The sequence below is a fragment of the Rhinopithecus bieti genome, unplaced genomic scaffold, assembly GCF_001698545.2.
Source record: "Rhinopithecus bieti isolate Rb0 unplaced genomic scaffold, ASM169854v2 scaffold_18153, whole genome shotgun sequence".
Lineage (NCBI taxonomy): Eukaryota > Metazoa > Chordata > Mammalia > Primates > Cercopithecidae > Rhinopithecus > Rhinopithecus bieti.
The window spans coordinates 1,302,518-1,324,682 of NW_016809139.1; the positions used below are offsets into that span (position 1 = coordinate 1,302,518).

Sequence of the window (22,165 nt, forward strand, 5' to 3'; positions counted from 1 at the left end):
TTCTTTCTCATCAGACGCCCCCCCACAACTCCCCCCCTCTTTTTTTTTATCTTTTTTTAAGAGAAAAAAAAAAAAAAAAAAAAAAAAAAGGATTTTCTCTGATTTTTCCCTAGACTTATTAAACAGGTTTTTTTCTTTGAATTAACAATGTCAGAGGACTGTAGACTTGCATTGTTTTGCACATGAATGCTTAACAAGTGGAAGTTAAAAATAAATTCTGTGTAAAAATAAAACCATCACAAGTGACTCTGAATTGCTGGAGAATTTTAAGAATTAGGTTGGTTTTAATGACTTTAGAAAGCCAACAATTACCTAAAGACTTGCTCTTTCAAGTTGTGGTTATTTTGAGATACAGTTTTGAGGCCAGTCTCCGGTGTCTTCTTCTGCAGGAGGGCGTGAAGACAGAGAACGACCACATCAACCTGAAGGTAGCCGGGCAGGACGGCTCCGTGGTGCAGTTCAAGATCAAGAGGCACACGCCACTGAGCAAGCTGATGAAGGCGTACTGCGAGAGGCAGGTGCGGCGCCTCGCTCCCCCACGGGGCCTCCCCGTGTGCGCGCTGCTCCTGTGTGCGCCAGGCATCCCCAGAGCACGAGTGTCGGGGCTGGACCCAGATGTAGCCGCTCGAGGTGCCCTCTTCATGGATGGGCAGGCGGGGGCTTGTGCTGTAAACCTGGCCTAGGCTGGGCTTGCTGACTGTGTCCCCCATGGCCTTTTATGAGGTGGAGGGACCTAGAGGCTCGGAGAAATGTGGTGGGGTTTTCTTCCTGATAAGGCGGCTGCCCAGGGTGCTGTGTTCTCCCTGGGGTACTAACATCTGTGAAGTCTGTGACGCTGAAGGCTCTTGGGGGCCCTGCTCAGATCTGGCCATTCTGGGGCTGCAGGTGGCGTGTGCCCCATGCTGCTGTCACCCCGTCCTCACGTATGAGCTGGCGTGGCCCTGAAGAAACACTGCCCTCATCTGCAGTGTGGTTTTCCATTTTGTTAGGAGGGGCAAGAAAGCTCATGATTCGTTCACCTGCTTCCTCAGTTTCAGGATAATGAGCTGCCTCACTGGCAGTGCCCAGCTGGGTGGATGCCTTCTGGCTGCTGTGTGTGACTTGGTGTGTGTGTGTGTGTCTGTTGTTCTTGGTAATGCTGTGGAGGACTCACCCTGGGCCAGGGGGTCCCTCTCTAAGCCACTCCTATGGGCTTTGCCCGCCAGCTGCTGTCTGGCGTGTCGGGGGCCCGGCCCTGCAGCCAGGTGCTCTTCCCCAGGGAGCCCTGCTTGCCTGAGTGGGACCTAGAGGCTGCTTTTCTTCAGCTGCTCTGAAAATACAGCAACTTGTTGCCCTTTTATTTTACTCTTTTGCCTGTAGATTTTCAGTTAGATTTCCTCCTCTTTCCCTCCCACTTTGGATACCCTGCTCATAGGGGCAGTCACTGGCGACCACCTTGCACTCTTCATTGACAAGCAGACCCTCTGACTTCCTTTCTTCGTGTTTGCTGATGGCAGATCTTATTTTCACCTGCGAAAGGTGAGACTGAGCTTCCAGACACGCAGGCTCCGGTCTTCCCAGCAGAGTGAGTGGCCTGGCGCCATGCAGGCCCCGTGACCCAGCTTCTGCCTGGTCCTGGACCCTGGCCCTTGTTGGAGTTTGTGCTGCCTGGGCTGGTGGCCACATTCTCCCCTGCGCTGCGGGATGGCAGGTGTGTGGGGCCGTGTACATGTGGCGGGGGCTCTGCCCTTCCCCCTGCTCTTCCGGGGCTCCCCTCCTGCCCCACCTGCACTGCTGCTTGTGAGGCTGGCTACTCAGCCGTGGTCCAGGGCCCCCTGTTCAAATCCTAGAGGTTCTCTCTTGGTGTTTCCTGGATTAGTCCTCCTCCCTTTTGTGTTTTGTGGTGGAGTACATCCTCCAGGGTCTTCTCAGAACAGGCACAGAAGGGTGGCGCCTTTGAGACACTGCATGGCTGAACGTGACTTTTGCTTTTATAAACCTTCACACTTCAGTATGTGGCTGCACGCAGTATTCTTGGTTGAAACTTTTTTTTTTTTTTTCTTTCAGAGATCAGCCATGAGAATAGCTCCCAGTGTTAAAAGTGAAAAGTTTACCAGGCATGGTAGTTTATGCCTGTAATCCCAGCACTTTGGGAGGCTGATGTGGGAGGATCATCTGAGGTCAGGAGTTCAAGACCAGCCTGGGCAACACAGGGAGACCCTGTCTCTACGAAACATTAAAAAAATTAGCCAGGTGTGGTGGTGGAAGCCTGTAGTCCCAGCTACTCAGGAGGCTGAGGTGGCAGGATTGTTTGAGCCCAGGAGGTGGAGGCTGCAGGGAGCTGAGGTCGTATCACTGCTGGCAGCCTGGGTGACAGAGCAAGACCCTGTCTCAAAGGAAAAAAAAAAAAAAAGTGAGAAGTTCAGTGGATTCTGATGCTCTGTGCTTTGTTTGTAACTTAGTTTTTCTCTGGAAGTATCTGGGACCATATTCTGGCATTCCAGTGTCCCTTATGTGCCTCAGAGGCGGGTGATTTTATCACGCATGCTGCTGGGTACTTTATGGGTCTGGACATTTATTTTTCTTCAAGAAATATGCCCTATGTTAGTTCTTTGATAATTTGTGTCCTTCTCCACACTCTGGTCCCTCTTTTTGGAGTTCCTGTTCCTCCTGCTGCTAATTGTCCTAGTTTACATTTGATAATTTTTCTCCCATTTTGCTTTGGGCTTTATTATTGCTGTTGGTCTCCTTTCCAGGAGGTCATTTCAACTTTATCTTTCCACTTTCTGTGGACATTCTCATCTCTGTCGTGATTTTTAATTTCCAAAAGTTCTTTTCTCTTTCTGTTCTTTGAGCGTCCTTTTTTTCTCAAAAGCAGTTTATTTATTTATTTTTTTGAGACGGTCTCGTTCTGTCCCCTAAGCTGGAGCACAGTGGTGTGATCATGGTTCACTGCAGCCTTGACCCCGGGGCTCAAGTGATCCACACACCTCAGCCTCCCGAGTAGGTGGGACTACAGGTACACGCCACCACACCTGGCTAATTTTTTTATTTTGTGGAGATGGGGTCTCCCTATGTGGTCCAGGTTGGTCTCGAATTCCTGGGCTCAAGTGATCCTCCTGCTTGTGTCTCCCAAAGTGCTGGGATTACAGGTGTGAGCCACCATACCCATCCTCAGTAGCAATTGATTGTTTTCTGAAGGTAGTATTATTTTTCACTTCCCATAGATCTTGAATTGTGAGTGTAGGTGTGTGTGGTGTGTATGTCCATGTCTTTGTGCATGTGTGTGTATGTGTGGGGGTGTGTGCATGTGTGGGCCTGTGTTGGGAGCGTTCTCCTGCCTCCTTCCTGTCTGTTCTCCTCTGTGCTTCTCCCCTCCTCTCCTCTCTGGGCTGCTGCACAGTGAGCCTTACCCTGGCTGCTGTCATGCAGGCTGACTTCTGTGCAAGCATGGAGCACTGAGAAGCTGTTGAGAAGCCATGTACATGGATGGCTGTGTATCCCTGGGGTGACCTGTCTGGATTGTGGGTTTTGGAAGCACCCAGATGCTAAGTTTGAGAGTTGAGTCCTCCAGTCTCTGGCCAGCCTCCTGGGGGCACATCTGGAGGGGAGAGGGGACTTGGCGCGCAGCGCTGGGGGCATGTGCTTCCATGGGCCTGTTTTTGTCCTACACCTGGAGCTCTGCACCCACCTCTTCAGAAAGCAGACCTCCTGTGTGCTGCCGTGAGAGGCACAGGGTTGTGGGGGTCCTGCTGGAAGTCTGCATGTGAACTTCCAGGCAGCTGTTCAGAATCAGCTGCCTGCCACACAGGCTGGGTTGTGCCCAGTCCCTCTGCCCCAGGATCCTAATCCAGTGTCCATCAGACCACCAGTGTCCACGCTTCAGTAGCCTCTGGCCCAGCCCAGCATTGACATCTCTGCCCATCCCTGCTCCCATTTTCTTTGTCCTTGCTGTTTGTGCCTTTCTCATTTACGTCATTTCAGTGGGGTTTCAGGAGGGAGCAGAGATGCACGTTTTAAGCCCATCTGTCCTGTTTCAGTTAAATCAGAACTGCTTGTTGAGGAAATGTTTCTGCCCCGACCACGTTTCTCCATTCCCTCAGGACACAGAAAGGCTGTGTGCTCTCTTTCCTGCTGCCCTCCACAAGGCCAAAGTCATGGTGGTGACTGCTCCCTGGCCTCACGCAGCCTTCTTATCTGTCCCTCATTGGCACACAACCTGTTCCTTGCTGAGAACTTTGTAAAGGGGGAAGGTGGTGGTGCCAGCATTGTAGAATTTCTACTCCGCTTCTGGAAGGAAATGGGAGGGATGACCCAGGACAGGTCAGGGCACCAGGACAGAGAAGATTCAGTGTTTGAACTGACCATTTCACACAGCCACTGCACTGAGAAACTTTGATTGAAAAGCTAGCCGCTGGAAGATGAGTATTCACCCGGTGGCTCACTTGCCCTCCCCTGGCACATCACCAGTGCTAGTCCAGCTTTTTTCCTGCTGAGGGATGCATCCTCTCTTCAGAGACCTCCTGGCTGACAGCTGTCTGAGCCAGCATCACTGTGACAGGTTACCTTTCCTCACCTGGGTTTCGTATGTTAAGAAAGTGGATTTTAGAGGCAGATGAGTTTGGATGTTAGTCTAGGATATCTCTTGTTTTCTCGTGTTTGAATATTAAGTCTGCTTTCCTTCTGCCATGGACAACTTAGCTATCTGCTTTGAAACTGAACTGACACTGAGTTGGCTTTAAGAAGTTCCCAGTATACAGTGGTGTAACAAAACCCGGGTTGAAAATGAGCTGTTTTAGCCCATCAGAGAGAAGATGGTAGAAAAGTGGGTTCTGAAAGCAGTGGTGTCAGGCACTGCGTGAAAGAGATTGTAGGCCCACTGGTGAGTTTTTAATACTGAACTGGATCATAAATCTGCATATCAGAATGCTGATACTTGGATTAAAATATTTGATTTTTGAATTAAGCTATATCTGGACATGTTTAATGGCGACTGCTTTTCCTTTTCAGGGTTTGTCAATGAGACAGATTAGATTCAGGTTTGACGGGCAGCCAATTAATGAAACCGACACTCCAGCACAGGTATGGAGCTGGCTTTGCGTGGTTCCAGGGTGACTTCCGATTTGCATTGGGTAACTGCCATTTGGGATATGCTTATTTGAGAATCGTAGATGGGAGGTCATACAGAATGTCTTCCTTTTTTTCCTTAATGATATTATTAGATTATTTATTTTTCAAATTTTAGATTTAAATTTTCAAATGAGAAAACTGCTTTGCAGACATCATTCTTTTTTTTTTTTTTTTTTTTTTTTTTTTTTTTTTTGAGATGGAGTCTCGTTCTGTCGCCCAGGCTGGAGTGCAGTGGCTGGATCTTGGCTCACTGCAAGCTCCACCTCCTGGGTTCATGCCATTCTCCTGCCTCAGCCTCCCCAGTAGCTGGGACTACAGGCGCCCGCCACCTTGCCTGGCTAGTTTTTTTTTGTATTTTTTAGTAGGGACGGGGTTTCACTGGGTTAGCCAGGATGGTCTCAATCTACTGACCTCGTGATCCGCCCGTCTTGGCCTCCCAAAGTGCTGGGATTACAGGCTTGAGCCACTGCGCCCAGCCCCAGACATCATTCTTGCTGTTTGGAGATGGAGTGAGTGCTGGGCCCGTCCTCACTGTAAGGGAAGCGGGGGTGTGAGGACCACTCAGTGGCCCCTTCCTGCCCATCCTCTGGACACTTGCAGTTGTAGCCCGTGTGCAGCTCAGGGGCCGACTGGATTCTTGTGCCCTTTAAGTAACTTGCACAAGTGACGTGGGTGGGCAGAATGTGCCATCACACCTGATCATCCATCTGCACAGGTTGCTTCTCTCATGTACCTGTCACATGCCGAAATGAATGAGATTTCATATATCACATTGCAGGGCATCATAGTGTCGTGGAAAGAGCTTTGGACTTGGAAACAGACTTTTTTTTTTTGAGATGGAGTCTCGCTCTGTCATCCAGGCTGGAGTGCAGTGGCGCGAACTTGGCTCACTGCAGGCTCTGCCTCCTTGGTTCACGCCATTCTCCTGCCTCAGCCTCCCGAGTAGCTAGGACTACAGGTGCCCGCCACTGCGCCCGGCTAATTTTTTTGTACTTTTAGTAGAGACGGGGTTTCACCATGTTAGCCAGGATGGTCTTGATTTCCTGACCTCGCCCACCTCGGCCTCCCAAAGTGCTGGGATTACAGGCATGAGCCACTGTGCCTGGCCGAAACAGACTTTTTTAAAAAACTTGGTTCAAGTTGCAGCTCTTGTCATTTGTCAGCTGATGGCCCTGTGACCAAGAGTCACTTCATCCTGTGGAGGCTCAGTTTTGTCTGTCTGTAAATGGAGCTTTTTTTCTCCCTTTCAAAGTTGTGAGAATCCACTGGAATGTTTATGTGGAAATATTTTTGCAAAACATTTAGTATTTTAAACATTTAATATTCAGTATTTAATAAATATTGAAAACATCTTTGCAATAAGTATCCATTTCTAGCTACTTTACGAAATCTACACACTGTTAAGAAGTGGCAGCTCTGGGAGTGTTCACCAGGGAGAGGCTGCTGAGAGCAGCTGAGCGGGGAGGGCCTTGTGGAGTCTCCAGGACTTGACTGGGAGTCAGGGGGCAGGCTGTGGACAGGTGGACCAAGAGGCAGAGGGAGCCCTGCCTGGGGACTCTCCCTCCGGCCGGTAGTGTCGGTGGCAGGGTGAGGGTGGCCGACAGCCCCGATGGGACTTCTTTCCATTTGGGAGCATGGCTGCTTCCAGCCTTGTTGAGTCTCTATAGGAACTGGCAGAAGCTTCCTCTTGCTCAGAGGATGAAAGATGATCAGGGTGGGTGTTTTGCGCCCACTGTGTCGGGAGGAGAGAAGTGAGCAAGGGTGTTTCACCACCTTGCCTGGGCTTTGAACGGGGAGGGGCAGGAGAAGCCAGCCGTGGACCCTCACTTGATGGGCCCTTCTGTGAGCTGGGGGCTTTGGCTTTCATGGCATGGTCCCCCGCACTTGGTATAAAGCGCATGGCTTCCGCGGGTCCTAGGACTCAGTGCTGCTAATCAGATGTTCTTAAGTAGAATCTGATTTTGTGTAATTTTTCAGTAAGAATTTTAGACATTTCAGTTTATCTTCTAGACTCAGTTTTTCTCAGTTAACATTTTAGCTGTGAATCTGCTTTTGTGAGTTTTGTTAGGGGAAGCTTGCTGAACCGTAACGGCTGTGGTGAGCACATAGCAATGCCTCTTCCATGCGTGCTGAGCTGCAGTGAGGGGACGGACAGGAGCCAAGGTGGGATCAGGTGATGTCGCTAGTGTCAGGGAACACTCATGCCAGGGGGGATCTTCCCACTCTCTGATGAAAACTAACAAGCTCCCCTCTCTCTCGGTGTGCCTGCTGTGACAACCCTGACAGCTGGAGATGGAGGACGAGGACACCATCGACGTGTTCCAGCAGCAGACAGGAGGTGCGCCGGAGAGCAGCCTGGCAGGGCGTGGTTTCTAGAGGGCCTGTCCCCAGCTCGGGCCGTCCGTCCTTGCATTGCTGTTGAATGGTGAGCACATGACCATGCCGACCACAAAGGCGTCTGCGGAAACTCGAGGACATTCACCACAATGATTTTCCTCTCTCTGATGTACTTCAAGTGCAACTCGAAACTATATCTGCAGGGATGAATCTGTAACTTAAATTGGGCCAATCAGAATTGTTATTTTTGTTCAGGTAAAATGAGTTGCAAGGTATTTTGGGTTTTTTTGTGTATTCATTTGTGTTTTTCCCCCCACCTAAAACATTTTTTAACCCCAGAATTATAGCCTGAATGTTCGCTTTTAGTCTGGCCAGGGATTTGACTCCTGAGTTGCTGCCTCTCCCCCGCTCACTCCAGTCACACAGAGAATTGATGCTTCCCGCAGTGGGGGTGCGGCTCCTGGACAGGTAACGGGGGCAAGGTGGGTAGGGAGGATAGACTGTCACTTGCTGTTATAGGCACAGGTGATTAAAATGCTAAATATTGCAAATGTATGCTTTGTCAGTATATGGAAAAGTTGAAGGGAAAATACTGGAATGCTTCTTCAAAGGTTAAAAAATAACTGGGTCCTTTGGTAATTTGACCCCACGTGCTCTCTGGCCCTCAAGCATGTAATCTCGGGGTCTGAGGCCCAGGACCCACCCCCCTGCCACCCCTCCCACCCCACTCCCTGCTCAGTACCTGGCGTTGGTACACAAGCAAGGATTGGCACAACCAAAATTGGCTTTTCTCTTTCTCTTAATATTGAAGAAATTCCCATATTTCTCATTTGGTAATGGTGTTGTGGCCTCAGATTTCTTCCAGTATTTGCTTCTGATGAATAATTATGGTCTATACATAAAAAAGTAAGATTAAGTATTGCCGAATTTGCAGTTACGTTGTCGTGTAAAAGAGCTACTTCCAAGTGTGGTTACAAATGAACCCATGGAATGATGACTTCATGTTCTTCTCGTGGGTTTGTGCCGTGCTGCTTTCCAAATATGTATTGAATTTATGCATTAGTCTGGTGATTTCAGTTCTGTGAAATATTTTGGGATCTATACCAATTAAACATTTTCATAGTTCTGCCTACCGTCCTTCCCTGAGGCTCCATTGCTGCTTGGTGGCCATTCTCTGCCTTTTCATAGTCACCTGAACAACCACCCATTATCTCTTGCTTGCTTGAAATCTTGCTGAAATGTTCTCATTTCCTGTTTGCTGTATGGGCTCGGGTGGGATGTTTGTTGGTTCTGTTGTGTTTATTCACCAATTTGTACATTATTTGTTGTCCTTTACTACTGTAAACAGTAAATATAGTTTGGTATTCTGTCTCTTGGCTTCTACTAAACACTGCATTTGAAGGTTGGGGCGTACCGGTACAGTTCAATGTTTGACCATTCCGCGTGGCCACTGCATGGAGAAACTTTGATTGAAAACCTAGCCGCTGGAAGGTTAGTATTCACCCAGCGGCTCATTTCCCCTCCCCGGCACATCAACAATGCTCGTCCAGCCTTTTTCCTGCTGAGGGATGTAGCCTCTCCTCAGAGACCTCCTGGCTGACAGCTGTCTGAGCCACCATCACTGTGACAGGTTACCCTTCCTCTCCTGGGTTTCATATGTAAAGAAAGGGTGGATTTTAGAGGCAGATGAGCTTGGGTGTTAGTCTAGGACATCTCTCGTTTTCTGGTGTTTGAATGTAAGTCAGCTTTCCTTCTGCCATGGACAACTTACCTATCTGCTTTGAAATGGAACTGACATTGATTTGGCTTTTAAGAATTTTCCAATATGCAATGGTGTAACAAAACCCAGGTTGAAAATGAGCTGTTTTAGTCCATCAGTTGAGTGAACCCAAGGTGAAGAAAGATGGGCATCTGTGGAGATGGAATACGTGATTCACTTGCACCAGGAAGAGTGCACAGATTAAGGTACACTACAGAGACGGGGACATCCACCAGATTCCCTAGGCAGCCTGAGGCGAAGGGGCTGCCAAAATCCATGAGGAAAGGGATGTGTCTCAGGCACCATAGGTTAGATGAGAATAATGGCCAGGAGCATATGTGGATGTATTAGGGCAGTGCTGCTTGAACTTCCATCCACAACACCTCACAGCAGAAGAACCAGCAGGATGTTTTTAAACATTTTTAGAGATGGGGGTCTCACTATATTGCTGTATTAGTGCATCATCACATTATTATGAAGAACTGCCTGAGACTGTGGTAATTTATTAAAAAAAGGTTTAATTGACTCATAGTTCTGTAGGCTGTACAGGAAGCATGGCTAGGGAGGCCTCCGGAAACTCATGGCAGAAGAGGAAGGAGGCACGTCTTACATGGTTGGAGCAGGAGGGAGATGCCACACACTTTAAACAAGCAGATCTTGTGAGAACTCACCGTAACAACAGCAGGGGGAAAATCTGCCCCCATGACCCAATCACCTCCTACCACGCCCCTCCTCCAACACTGGGGATTACAATTCAACCATAAGGTTTGGGCATGGACACAAATCCAAACTATAAACTAGTTGCCCAAGCTGATCTCAGACTCCTGGCCTCAAGTGATCCTCCTGCCTCAGCCTCTCAAGTAGTTGAGATTACAGGCGTGAGCCACGGCGCCCAGCAAAGGCATGTTCTTGAGGTTGTCTTTTCTCTGAGATTTATGCGAATTGTGCATTTGGAAAAATAGATTTGTTGGCATTACTAGTTTCAAGAACATTATGAGAAACTGAATCTTTGGGTTAAATGGATGCTCCTGGAGGAGAGAGCCCCTATTTATCGTGGTATCTATGCCTGGGGTTCCAACTGGAACTTCTCGTTTTTGCACTGAAAGGTTCACATCCCAGGAACCCCCACTCCCAGGAAACTTGTCATCTTAGCCATGCTGCAGGAGTGCCCAGCTGGAAACGCGTGATGTTCATGGGAAAGCCCCACCGTGTAACATGGGTTAAGCTGTGAGGTCCTTTTTATATTTCAGAACTTTAGTTGCTAAAGATAGAAGGCATTAATTTTATTCTGTAGAGTTGGCCTCTCTAGGGTGTGCTGCCATGCAGTATTACACACTGGCTGCTCAGAACCCCTGGGACTCCAGTGCCACTTGATCCAAGTTGAGAGTTGCACGAGTTAGCCGATTAAAATACAGGATGCCCAGCTAAACTTGAATTTCACATAAGGAAATGAGCGCTGACCATGAAAAGAAATGTTGCAGACAGCCTGGTTCTCTGCAGATAAGGTGGTGTAACAGCCCTGCTGAGGGGAGAGACTGCCATCTTATTTCGGCAACCCATGTTTTGGACTTTTGTCACTTGAAGCCGAAGTTAATCCTGATAGAAGCTGTAAACCACATTTCTGAAAAATAGTAATTGGAGAACATACAGTGTTCTACAGTGAGATGTCTGGAGAAGATTGATAAAATTATGAAAATATCACACATATGATGTTATAGTGAGCATCACAGCATTGACAGTAATGCTTTATTGCCCATATTTCCCATAACTGGAAAAGGGGAGATGCTTTCCTTTAGTAGCACTGGACAGAAACGCCTTGGGGTGTGGGGTGCTGTCTGATTACAGAGAGAGCAGCTCTTGAATGGGGGAGGAAACACCTCCATTGTGACTTTTTGCACATTGCATTTGCACAAATTACTCTCTGAAACAGTCTCAAAGAACGATGTCAATTTTTTTTTTGTTTGTTTTTTGAGACGGAGTCTCGCTCTGTCGCCCAGGCTGGAGCGCAGTGGCTGGATCTCAGCTCACTGCAAGCTCCGCCTCCCGGATTTACGCCATTCTCCTGCCTCAGCCTCCCGAGTAGCTGGGACTACAGGCGCCCGCCACCTCGCCCGGCTAGTTTTTTGTATTTTTTAGTAGAGACGGGGTTTCATGGTGTTAGCCAGGATGGTCTCGATCTCCTGACCTCGTGATCCACCCGTCTCGGCCTCCCAAAGTGCTGGGATTACAGGCTTGAGCCACTGCGCCCAGCCGAACGATGTCAATTTTATAAAGCACTGGTGGTCATTTGAAAAGATTTGATTTGACAAATCCGTATTAAGAGTATATGGTGTCCAGGTACAGAGGCTGCCCCAGAAACAAGACAGAGGTAGGCAGAGACCCTTGGCTCTCATGGAACACGGTTTTGGTTAGAAGCAACAGATAAGGGTAATAAATGTATAGCATGCTAGTAAGTTCTACAGTACGGTGTGTTGGGTAGGAGTTGCAGAGAAAAAGGTATGCGGTGAAGGCCGGGTGGTGACGGTCTAGGCCACACTGAAGACGCAACATTTGAGCAAAGACTGAAAGAGGGTGGGAAGAGTCGGGGACAAGAGCCGCCAGAAGTGTTTCTGGGGTGGGAAAAGTCAGGGACTCTGAACTAGGCCAGGGCAGCTGGAGTGGAGTGAGAGGGAGGGAGGGTCTGGGAGGAAGGCGGGGTGGCCCAAGGCAGAGCAGCGTGTGAATGTGATCAGACTTCTTTTACAGGGATCATCTGCAATGCTGGAAAGGAAAAGACAGATGAAGAGGTTATTGCAACAAACAGCCAGGCAAGAGATGCAAACTTTTTTTTGCAAAGGTGTGTGTGTATATACATCCTTGCACTGGACAGCCACGAAGCACTCACTGTGAAGTGAGTAAATCGCTCACCTATTCACAGCGGGTCAATCGGGAAAGCACACCCACTCAGTACAGCCATTATGGGAAAATGGCTCGCTCCTTACAGGATCCTCAACTGTGGAGAGGCCGGGAGCCCACGCCGGTCACTGGGGAGTCTCTCAGCACCCCAGGGGCTCGGGCAGGGACCTGAACCGCGCCCTCCCTCCCGGGGGTGCCCTGGGGTCGAGGCTGCCCAGCGGAGCCGGCGGCTGTCTCCCGCGGAGTAGAAGGTGCTGGACCCGAACTCCAGCGGAGCCGCACAACACGTGGAGAAAACGCGCCAGGACAGCCAACCTTACCACTTTTTCAAACCTGAAACCCGGCCGGCCGCGGGCGGTTGGAACGTTAAGTGCGGACCCCGCGCCTCATGCGCCTTGTTCGCAGTCCCCCACCGCCCCGCGACCTCCATCTCGTCTCCGCCCTCCCTCCCCAACCTCCATCCTCCCCCCTACAAACGCCGTCCTCCCGCCCTTCGGCAGCGCACACACTAGAACAGGCGCCACCGTTCAGGAAGTCTCTATAAGACCAGGACCCTGAGGCCTCTGGAAGTGCCGGGACCGGAACCAACCACGCAGAGCGACTAAGGCCGGGGCAAGAGCCGAGAAAACCGTAACCCGCTGCCGCCCGTTGAACTCCCACCGCCCCGACAGCGCGCCTCGACGATTGCGCACGCGCGCTACGCACCACGCCCCGGAAGAGTTCCTGGGCCCGTGACGGTGACCCGGAAGCAGCCCCCGGTGTCGGGGCAGGAGGGACGCGCGCGGCTGAGGCGAGGTCGTTCAGCGCAGCTGTTGCGGGGCCATGGCGGGGACGGCGCTGAAGAGGCTGATGGCCGAGTACAAACGTGAGTTCGGGGACCTGGGCGGTCAGCAGCGTCCCGCATTCCTGCTCCCGGGCCCACGTCGTCCGGCGGGGCTGGGGCAGGGAGCCTGGCGGGGGAGCCGGGCCCGGGGCCTCCACCGCGAGCCCCGCTGTGGGTCCCGCGGAGCGCCGCTCTCTGCGCCCGCTGCCCGCCCTCACGCGTGAAGTGAGGAGAAGCCTTCCCAGCGTCAGTAAAGGCGGCGCCGGCGCCGTGTTAGTTGAGAGCACACACGGTTGAGTCTTTGCGGGCCTTTTTCCCCCCTCTTTTCTGTTAATTCTTTTCTTGGCAGCCTTGAGAACGTGCAGTGAGAGCTTGGGGAAGACGGCCTGAATTGCTGCTGAGGAATTAGCGGGGGAAAGTGTATGCGTTAGAAGGGGAAAGATCGTTGGTGGAGCTTTAGGTGGAAGGTCGGAGTTTGGCTTTCACGCTAATGAAGGAAAAGGGCTTTTGAACAGTGCCACCTGTCACTGCTCCTAGGTAGTGTTGAGAAAACCTCATGAGTGCTTTCCTACCCGGTACATTAGGTATTTCTAATGTCTGAGGAGAGCGAAGGGAGAAATGAGAACCTAGGAGCACTGGGCATTCCATCGTTCGACGCCGAATTCCCGCTCGGAGGAACTGCTGCGAGAAGTCTTGGAAGGCCATTGTGTTGAAAGCGCCAGAAACCTGACTCGCCGGCGGAGACAAGATAGTAGCCGACTGAGAGCAGGGCCTGAATTCAGACCCGGCCTCTCTACTCCTTAGCTCTTTGACCTTGTTCCTCTCTCGCAGTCTCTGCAGTTTCTTTATCTTAAAAGGTTAAAGTTGATACTGCAGGTGAAGTGCTTAGCAAAAAACCTGATGTGTAAAACTCTTAATAAAGTTAGCCGCTGCTTTTGTAATTAGATTGAGGGTAATTTTGGAAGAAAGTTAAAAATAAGCTAAAATAATAAATGTGATAAAACAAAAATAAGTGGTGAATATACATGTAGCTTGATTTCGTATAGCTGTATTGGTGACACTGCACAGTGAGAGTTGATGTTTGGCTTAAGCAAACAAAAACATTGCAAATGCAGGTTCACTCACGTATGGTCATTCATCCCTTGGTATCTGGAGGGGATTGGTTCCAGGCCCACCTGCAGATACGGATGCTCAAGTCCCTACTATAAAGTGGCGTGGTATTTGCGTTTAATGTATGCATAGCCTCTCATAACTTTTAAATCATCTCAAGGTTTACTTCTTGTACCTAATGCAGTGTAAATGCTGCGCAGTTATACAGATTTTTTTTACTTGTATTTTTAAATCGTTATTTTTTTCAAATATTTTGTATTTCTGGTTGGTCGAATCCATGGATGTACAGCAGCAGATACGCGGCCTGCTGTAAAAGTTCAAATAACGCTCGCCACCTAGTGTCTGCTAGAGCAGAACTTAAAGGCACACTCACTTTCCCACGCGCTTTGCTTTATTGAGCTTCACTTCGCAGATCTTGCGTATTTTACAAGTTTACAAGTTTTTTTTACAAGCAACCCTGCATGGGAGCAAGTCTGTTGGCACCATTTTTGCGCACTTCGTGTCTCTGTGTCACATTTTAATCTATTACGGTGATCTATGATCAGTAATCTTTGATGTTACTATTGTAATTATTTTGGGGCATCACGAACCATGCCCATAAAAGATGGTAGTCCTAATAAATGTTATGTGTGCTTCACTGAGTGGCTGTTTCCCCATCTCTCTCTCCCCATCTCTCTCCTGGCCTCTCTCTTCCCTGAGACAAAACAATATTGAATAGGCCAATAATAACGGTACAGTGGGCTGAAGTGTACAAGTGAAGAGTTGCACTCCACCCACTTGAAATCAAAAGCTAGAAATGATTAAGTTTAGTGAGGAAAGAATGTTGAAAGTCAAGATAGGTTGAAAGCTGGGTCTCTTGCCCCAGTTAGCCAAGTTGTGAATGCAAAGGAAAAGTTCTTGAAGGAAATTAAAAGTGCTGCTCTGTTGAACACAATGAATGATAAAGTGAAAAAGCCTTACTGCTTATATGAAGAAAGTTTTAGTGGTTTGGATAGAAGATCAAACCACTCATAACATTCCCTTAAGCCAAAGCCTAATCCAGAGCAAGGCCCTAACTCTTCAGTTTTATGAAGGCTGAGAGCAGTGAGGAAGCTGCAGAAGAAAAATTGGAAGCTTGTAGAGGTTGGTTCATGAGATTGAAGTAAATAACCTGTCTCCATAACATAAAAGCACAAGGTGAAGCAGCAAGTTCTCCAGATGATCTAGCTAAGATCAAGGTGAAAGTGGCTCCTAAATTAAGCAATAGATTTACAAGGTACGTAAAATAGCCTATGCGGTATTGGGAAGAGAGATGCCATATACAACTTAAACAGCTAGAGAGAAGTCAGTGACTGGCTTCAAAGGACAGGCTGACTCTTGTTAGGGGCTAATGTCGGTCACTTTAAGTTGACTTTGAGTTGAAGCCAGTGCTCATTTATCATTCAGAAAATCTTAGGGCCCTTAAAAATTATGCTAAATCTACTGTGAGCTCTAGAGATGGTACAACAGCCTGGATGACAGCACATCTGTGTACAGCATGGTTTACTGAATATAAGCCCACTGTTGAGACCTACTGCTCAGGAAAAAAAAGATTATTTTCAAAATATTGTTGCTGACAGTGCACCTGGTCCCTCAAGAGCTCTGATGGAGATGTATAAGGAGATAAATGTTTTTATGCCTAACACAACACCCATTCTGCAGCCCATGGATCCAGGAACAATTTTGACTTTTATTTAACAAATACATTTCATAAGGCCATAGCTGCCGTGAAAGTTGATTTCTTTGATGGATCTGGGCAAAGAAAATCAAAAGCCTTCTGGAAAGGATTTATTATTCTAGATGGCATTAAGAACATCTGTGATTCATGGGAGGTCACCGTATCAACAACAGGCGTTTGAAAAAGTTGATTTCAATGCTCATGGATGACTTTAAGGAGAGGAAGCAACTACAGATGTGGTGGAAATAGCAAGGGAACTGCAGTTAGAGGTGGAGCATGAAGATGTCACTCAGTTGCTACAATCTCATGATCAAACTTGAACAGATGGGGATTTGAGTCTTATAGATGAGCAAAGAAGTGATTCTTGAGATGGAATCTACTCCTGGTGAAAATGCTGCGAACATTGTTGAAATGACAAGAAAAGATTGAGACTATTCCATTAACTTAGTTGATAAAGCAGCGGCAGGGTTTGAGGGTATTGACTCCAATATTGAGTGAAGTTCCACTATGGGTAAAATGCTGTCAGACAACATCACAGACTACAGAGCAATCGTTGGTGAAAGAGTCAGTCCCTGTGGCAAACTTAATTGTCTTATTTTCAGAAACTACCACAGCCACTCCTGCCTTCAGCAACTACCACCCTGATCAGTCAGCAGCCATCAATATCTGGGCAAGACTGCACCGGCAAAAAGATTATGATTTGCTGAAGGCGCAAATGATTGTTAGCATTTTTTAGCAATAAAAATTAAGCATATTTTGGCAAATAATTTTTTTTTTTTTTTTTTTTTTTTTTTTTTTTTTTTTGAGACAGGGTCTTACTCTGTCGCCCAGGCTGGAGTGCAGTGGCACAACGACAGCTCATTGCAAGCCTTGACATCCTGGGCTCAAGCTATCCTCTCACTTAATCCTCCTGAGTAGCTGAGACTACAGGCACGTGCCGCTACACCTGGCTGATTTTTCTGTCTTCATCTTGACCTCCCTCCGTGTTGTCAGGGTTTGACGAAAGTGACTCCATTTTGATTCTGACAACGTTCATACTAGAACAGAGGATTGGATATGGGAAACTGTTAACTTCTGTGTCCTCGTGGGAAACCTGGTTGGTGGGTCAAATGTGTAAACACCTACCATTTCTTGGTGTCCTGGTTTGTGTTTGTGTCTCTGTTTTAGTTTTATTTTAGTGCTGTTTCTAGGATGAGGCTAGACTGTGAGCAGCCATTTTCTCATTTTTACTGAGAAGAAAATCATTAAACCCCTGCATAGGAAATTAAGTTCAGGCTGCTGCTTCAGGCCAGTCTTTGTGTTGTTGAACTTGTATTTTCTAAGGATATTTGCATTAGCAAAGATGTGTTCTCCCTTTTACTGTCCTGACAAAAGCTTCATCTGTTATTTCAATTGTCAATTAGTTTGCAGTAATAAAACCTAAATAATAGTTGATTTCCAAAGGTTTGTCACAGAAGTGTATTGTGTGTTTTCACATGTTAACATGAAAGTTTGGACTATGTGTGGAAGGTAGAACTCTAAACATACCTCCCTAATATTCCCATGCCCTAGTTATTCAAGCACTTTCTAGTACTGCGGTGGAGGGCCTTTGGAGATGTAAGTAAGGTTACTAATCAGCTGATCTAAAGAGAGGGAGATTATTCTGGATTACCCTGGAGGATCCAATAACATAAGGCTCAAAAGCAGGCAATGAAGGCAGGATGGGGGTGGTCAGAGGGATTCAACATATGACAGGATCTCTACCTTCTGTGGCTGGCTGTGAAGATGAAAGGAGCCATGAGCTGAGGAAGGTGGGCGGCCTCAAGAAGCTGAGAATGACCCCAGGCCAACAGCCCTGTGGAACTGAATTCTGTCAGCAACCTCAATGAACTTGGAGTGGCAGCCCTGGTGAGACTGAGCGGAGAACTAGCTGGCCCATGCTGTGTCCAGACTTCTGACACTTGGAAACTCTGAGATCATCAATGAATGTTGTTTTAAATCACTGAATTTGTGGTAGTTTGTGTTACAGCAGTGACAGAAGATGAATACAGTATGTTATTGAGGGGTCTTTGTTTTTCCCGTATCTTAATAATGTGATAAAATTTAGTGTTTATTTTTTGTGTATCTTAACATCTGGTTTGTCCTCATAACGTATTTTAAGGTAGCACATTCTAGTATAAAGGTGGACTTGACAGAATCAATCTGTACATAGAAGGGGTTTAGATAGATTTGGATAGATGTTCAGGCCCACTTTATTGTATTTGGTAATAGTCATAGAACTGCAGAAATTTAGAGGTGGTGGGACCTTGGCTATGATTCTGTTTAGGCCCCCTAATTTTACAGATTTTGTGGAATTGAGCAACAGACAAGATGATTTTGCCTAGATTCACAAACGGGAAAAGGAGAGCTGGGAAAGAACTCAATTGTTCTAAACTGCTGTCTTGTCTTGATGTCCTGTTTTTATTCATCATCCAGCCTTTCCTAGGAGTATCAGAGATAGACCCAGGTAGAAGTGGGCTGCCATACAAAGTGCTACCCATAGAGGGCTTAGCATAACAGAAATTTATTCTTTCATAGTTCTGGAGGCCAGACATCTGAAATAAAGGTGTTGATGGGGTCATTCTTCCTCTTGAGGGCTCGAGGGAAGAACCCTTAGTTGCCTCTTCCAGCTAATGGTGGTTGGTGGTTTTCCTTGGCATTTATTGGTGTTCTCTTGCTTGAGGTAGTGTAATTCCATCCTCTGCCTCCATCTTCACATAGCCATCTTCCCGCTGTGTGCATTGGTGCCCATATTCTCTCTTACAAGACCACCAGTAATTCGGTTTAGGGCCCACCTAATTGATATGACTTCATTTTAACTCAATTACATCTTCAAAGATCCAGTCTGGTCCAAATAAGGTTACAGTCACAGAGACTGGGTGTACCTGAATTTTCAGGGGACACTAACCCAGTACAGTATCTAATTCCTATTAGATAGGATTTAATTCCTATTAGATAGGATTAGAACCCAAAACCTACGTGTACGAAACTGAGCTCTAAAACTGAGCTCCTGCGTTTTCCACTGTCATTGTTCACACAACCTTCCCCCTCTGCACTTACAGCAGCCTTGTTCTTCCAATTGTTGGGCTAAAATCCTTAGAATGTCCTTAACACCTCACTTTCTTTTATAGCCATGTGTAATCTGGTGTCCTTCCTTCAGACTTCATCCCAACCTTCACTCGCTGCTCCCTGCTGGTCCAAGCGCCTCTCACCTCTAGCCTAGATTCTTTCCTAGAATCCAGCTGGGTCCTCTACCTCTTGCTCTTGACACATTTTCTTCTGCCCTCAGTGTGGCAGAGAGTGATCATGCCGCCGTGCTCAGGACCCTTGTTGCAGCAGAACCAGAGTCCTCACAGTGCCCTGTATGACTGCATGCTCTCCCCTGGGTCCCTCTTCTCCAGCCCTCCTGGCCTAATTGCTGTCCCCTAACTCTCCGGGCTTGATATGCTCCTCTCCTGGGCTCCTAGGTGCAGTGACACTTTCCTTCCCTGGCTGGTTTCATCACTTGTGCCCTCCCTGCCACAGGGAGGATCCCTCTCTGAACCACCAGACCCAGTCTGTCCCTTCCTATTACTGTCGTGTTTCCCCATGATGTCCCCTTTTTAGTTTTAAAACTTTATTTTGTAGAGACAGGGTCTTGCCCAGTTTTAAAACTTTTGTTGTGAAGAATATTGTATATGTAGAAGTATGGAAAAGGTGTATGTTCTGATTAAATGATAAAATGAATGTCTGTGTCCATGGCACCAGTTTCAATGGAACAGTGGCAGCAACTTGGAAGTCTTTGTGCTCCTTCCTACCACCACCAAAACTTAACTGCCCTTCTGAATTTTGTATAAGTCTTTCTTTTCTTTATATATACCACTTAACATATTGTTTACTTTTACCTGTTTTTGAACTTAGTAGAAATGGAATTATACAATATGTGTTCTGTGAATCAAATCTTTTGCTCAGCCTTGTTTTTGAAATTCATGTATGTTGAAGCATTTACGGTCATGTCACTTAATGCCAGGGTAGTGAGAAACGTGTTGTTAGATGATTTCATCATTGTATAAACATCCTAGAGTGTACTTACACAAACCCAAATGGCAGTGCCTACTACACACTTAGGCTATATGGTAGAGCCTGTTGCTCCTAGGCTACAAACCTGTGCAGCCTGTGACTGTACTGAATACTGCAGGCAAAATGTAACACACATCATTAGTGATCAGAATCTCTCAGCTCCATTAGAATCTTAGGGGACCCTCTTTGTATATGCAGCCTATCCTCTACTGAAATGGCATTAAGTCGCGCATAACTGTGGCCTTAGTTTATGTTCACTGTTGAGTAGTATTTCATTTTGTGAATAAGCCACAATTCATCCATTCAATCGTTGGACGTTTGAGTTATTTCCAGTTTTTTATTTTTACAAATAATGCTGCTGTGAATGTTTTTGAATATGTGTATTGCTGAACACATTTGGGTCATAACACAGGGTCACAGAACACTCATAATCAGCTTTCCTTGGTAATGCCAAACTGTTTTTCAGTGTGGTTGTCCAGTATGTTTTGCTTTCAGCAGCAGCTGATCATTCCCAGGGCTGATCATGGTTGCTAACACCTTGGTGGTGTACTGTATTTCGTTTTTAGCGATCTGATGAGTATGATGTGGTATCTTGAGGTTTTAATTTGTACATCTGTGATTCTGAATGAAGTTGAGCATCCTTTCATGTAGATAGGTCATTCATGTTTTTTCCTTTGTGAAATGTCTGTTCATTTTTTTTAAACCAATTTTAGATAAATTGTCTTTTTCTTATTGACTTGTAGGAGTTCTTTATATAATCCCATCCCTTTTTCTACCCCTAATCTTGTGTTGGTTATATATGCTATGATTATTTTATCCCTGTTTGTGCTTCATCTTTTTAGCCTTTATGCTGTCATTTTTTCCCCAGCCACCTTAAAAAAAAAGCTTTGAGGTACTATTGACGTATAGTAAACTGACATATTGAAGCATACAATTTGGTGAGTTGTGATATGTGTGTATTCCCATGAAACTATCACCACAGTCAAGGTGATGAATGTGTCTGTTATCCCCAAAAGTTTCCTCCTGCCCCCTTTTTAATTCATCTCTCCCTTCTTCCCTTCTGCCCCAGTTCTCAGGTGGTGACCCATCTACTTTCACTTACCATGTAGGTTGTTTTGTACTTTACTCTTATCAGACTTATTTCATTCAGCATTATTATATTGAGATTCATGTGTGTTGTTGCCTGTGTCAGTATTTTGTTCTTTTTTTATTGCAGAGTAGTAGTCCATTGCATGGATAGACTACAATTTATTTATATATTTACCTGTTGATGGACATTTGGATTGTTTCCAGGTCTAGGCTATTAGAAATAAACCTGCTATGAACATTTGTGTACATGTCTTTCTGTGGATATATGCTTTTATTTCACCTGTGTAAATAACCAGAGTTATAATGGGAAGTGTATGTTTAATTTTTAAAGAAATGGCCAAACTGTTTTCCTCCAGTTCACATTTCACTAGCATCTGTATTAAGTGATCCCATTGCCCTACCTCCTCGCTGACACTTGGCGTGACCAGTTGTGTTTTGTTTTGTTTTGTTTTTGAGACAGGTTGTCTGTCACTCAGGCTAGAGTACAGTGGTGCAGTCATGGCTCACTGCAGCCTCTGCCTCCCAGGCTCAAGCAATCCTGCCACCTCAGCCTCCCCAGAAGCTGGGATTACAGTCACATGCCACCTCGCTTAGCTAATTTTTGTATTTTTGGTAGAGATAGCGTTTCACCATGTTGCCCAGGCTTGTCTTGAACTTGTGGGCCCAAGCAATCTGCCCGTCTTGACTTCCCAAAGTGTTGGGATTACAACTGTGAGCCACTGTGCTCATCAGTTTTAAAAATTTTAGCTATTCTATTGGGTGTATAGCAGTCTTATTGGGGTTTTATTGGTTTTTTTTTTTTTTTTTTTTTTTTTTTTTTTTTTTTTTTTGAGACTGTCTCGCTCTGTCATCCAGGCTGGGGTGCAGTGGCATGATCTCGGCTCACTACAACATCTGCCTCCTGGCTTCAAGTAATTCTCCTGCCTCAGCTTCCCAAGTAGCTGGGGCTACAGGCGCTTGCCACCACACCTGGCTAATTTTTGTGTAGTAGAAACAGGGTTTCATTGTGTTGGCTAGGCTGGTCTCTAACTCCTGACCTCAGGAGTTCGCCTTGGCCTCCCAAAGTGCTGGGGTTACGGGCGTGAACCACCACCCCGGGCCCTTACTGAGGTTTTAATTTGCACTTCCATAAGACTCATGATGTTGAGCATCATTTCGTGTGTTTATTTGTCATCCATGTGTCATTTTTGATGAAGCGACTTGAGTCTTTGCTCCTTTTAAAATTGTGTTGCTTTTCTTAAGTTTTTTTTTGTTTTTTGTTTTTTTTTTT

General features: G+C 46.7%; 2 protein-coding genes across 3 annotated transcripts in view; both read left to right on the forward strand.

The window, feature by feature from the left end:
* Nucleotides 1–8,817, forward strand: part of SUMO3 (small ubiquitin like modifier 3) — a 19,343-nt gene extending 10,526 nt beyond the window's left edge. Inside the window, exons 2-4 of the mRNA XM_017888766.1 lie at nt 390–518; nt 4,990–5,061; nt 7,396–8,817. Coding sequence (XP_017744255.1) covers nt 390–518; nt 4,990–5,061; nt 7,396–7,485 — 291 coding nt within the window. The 3' untranslated portion in view covers nt 7,486–8,817. The remainder of the gene's footprint in view (nt 1–389; nt 519–4,989; nt 5,062–7,395) is intronic.
* A 3,787-nt stretch (nt 8,818–12,604) lies between these two features.
* UBE2G2 (ubiquitin conjugating enzyme E2 G2) overlaps nt 12,605–22,165 on the forward strand; it is a 35,807-nt gene continuing 26,246 nt past the window's right edge. For both annotated transcript variants that reach the window (XM_017888746.1, XM_017888747.1), the window contains exon 1: nt 12,605–12,965. In XM_017888746.1, coding sequence (XP_017744235.1) covers nt 12,923–12,965 — 43 coding nt within the window. In that variant the 5' untranslated portion in view covers nt 12,605–12,922. The remainder of the gene's footprint in view (nt 12,966–22,165) is intronic.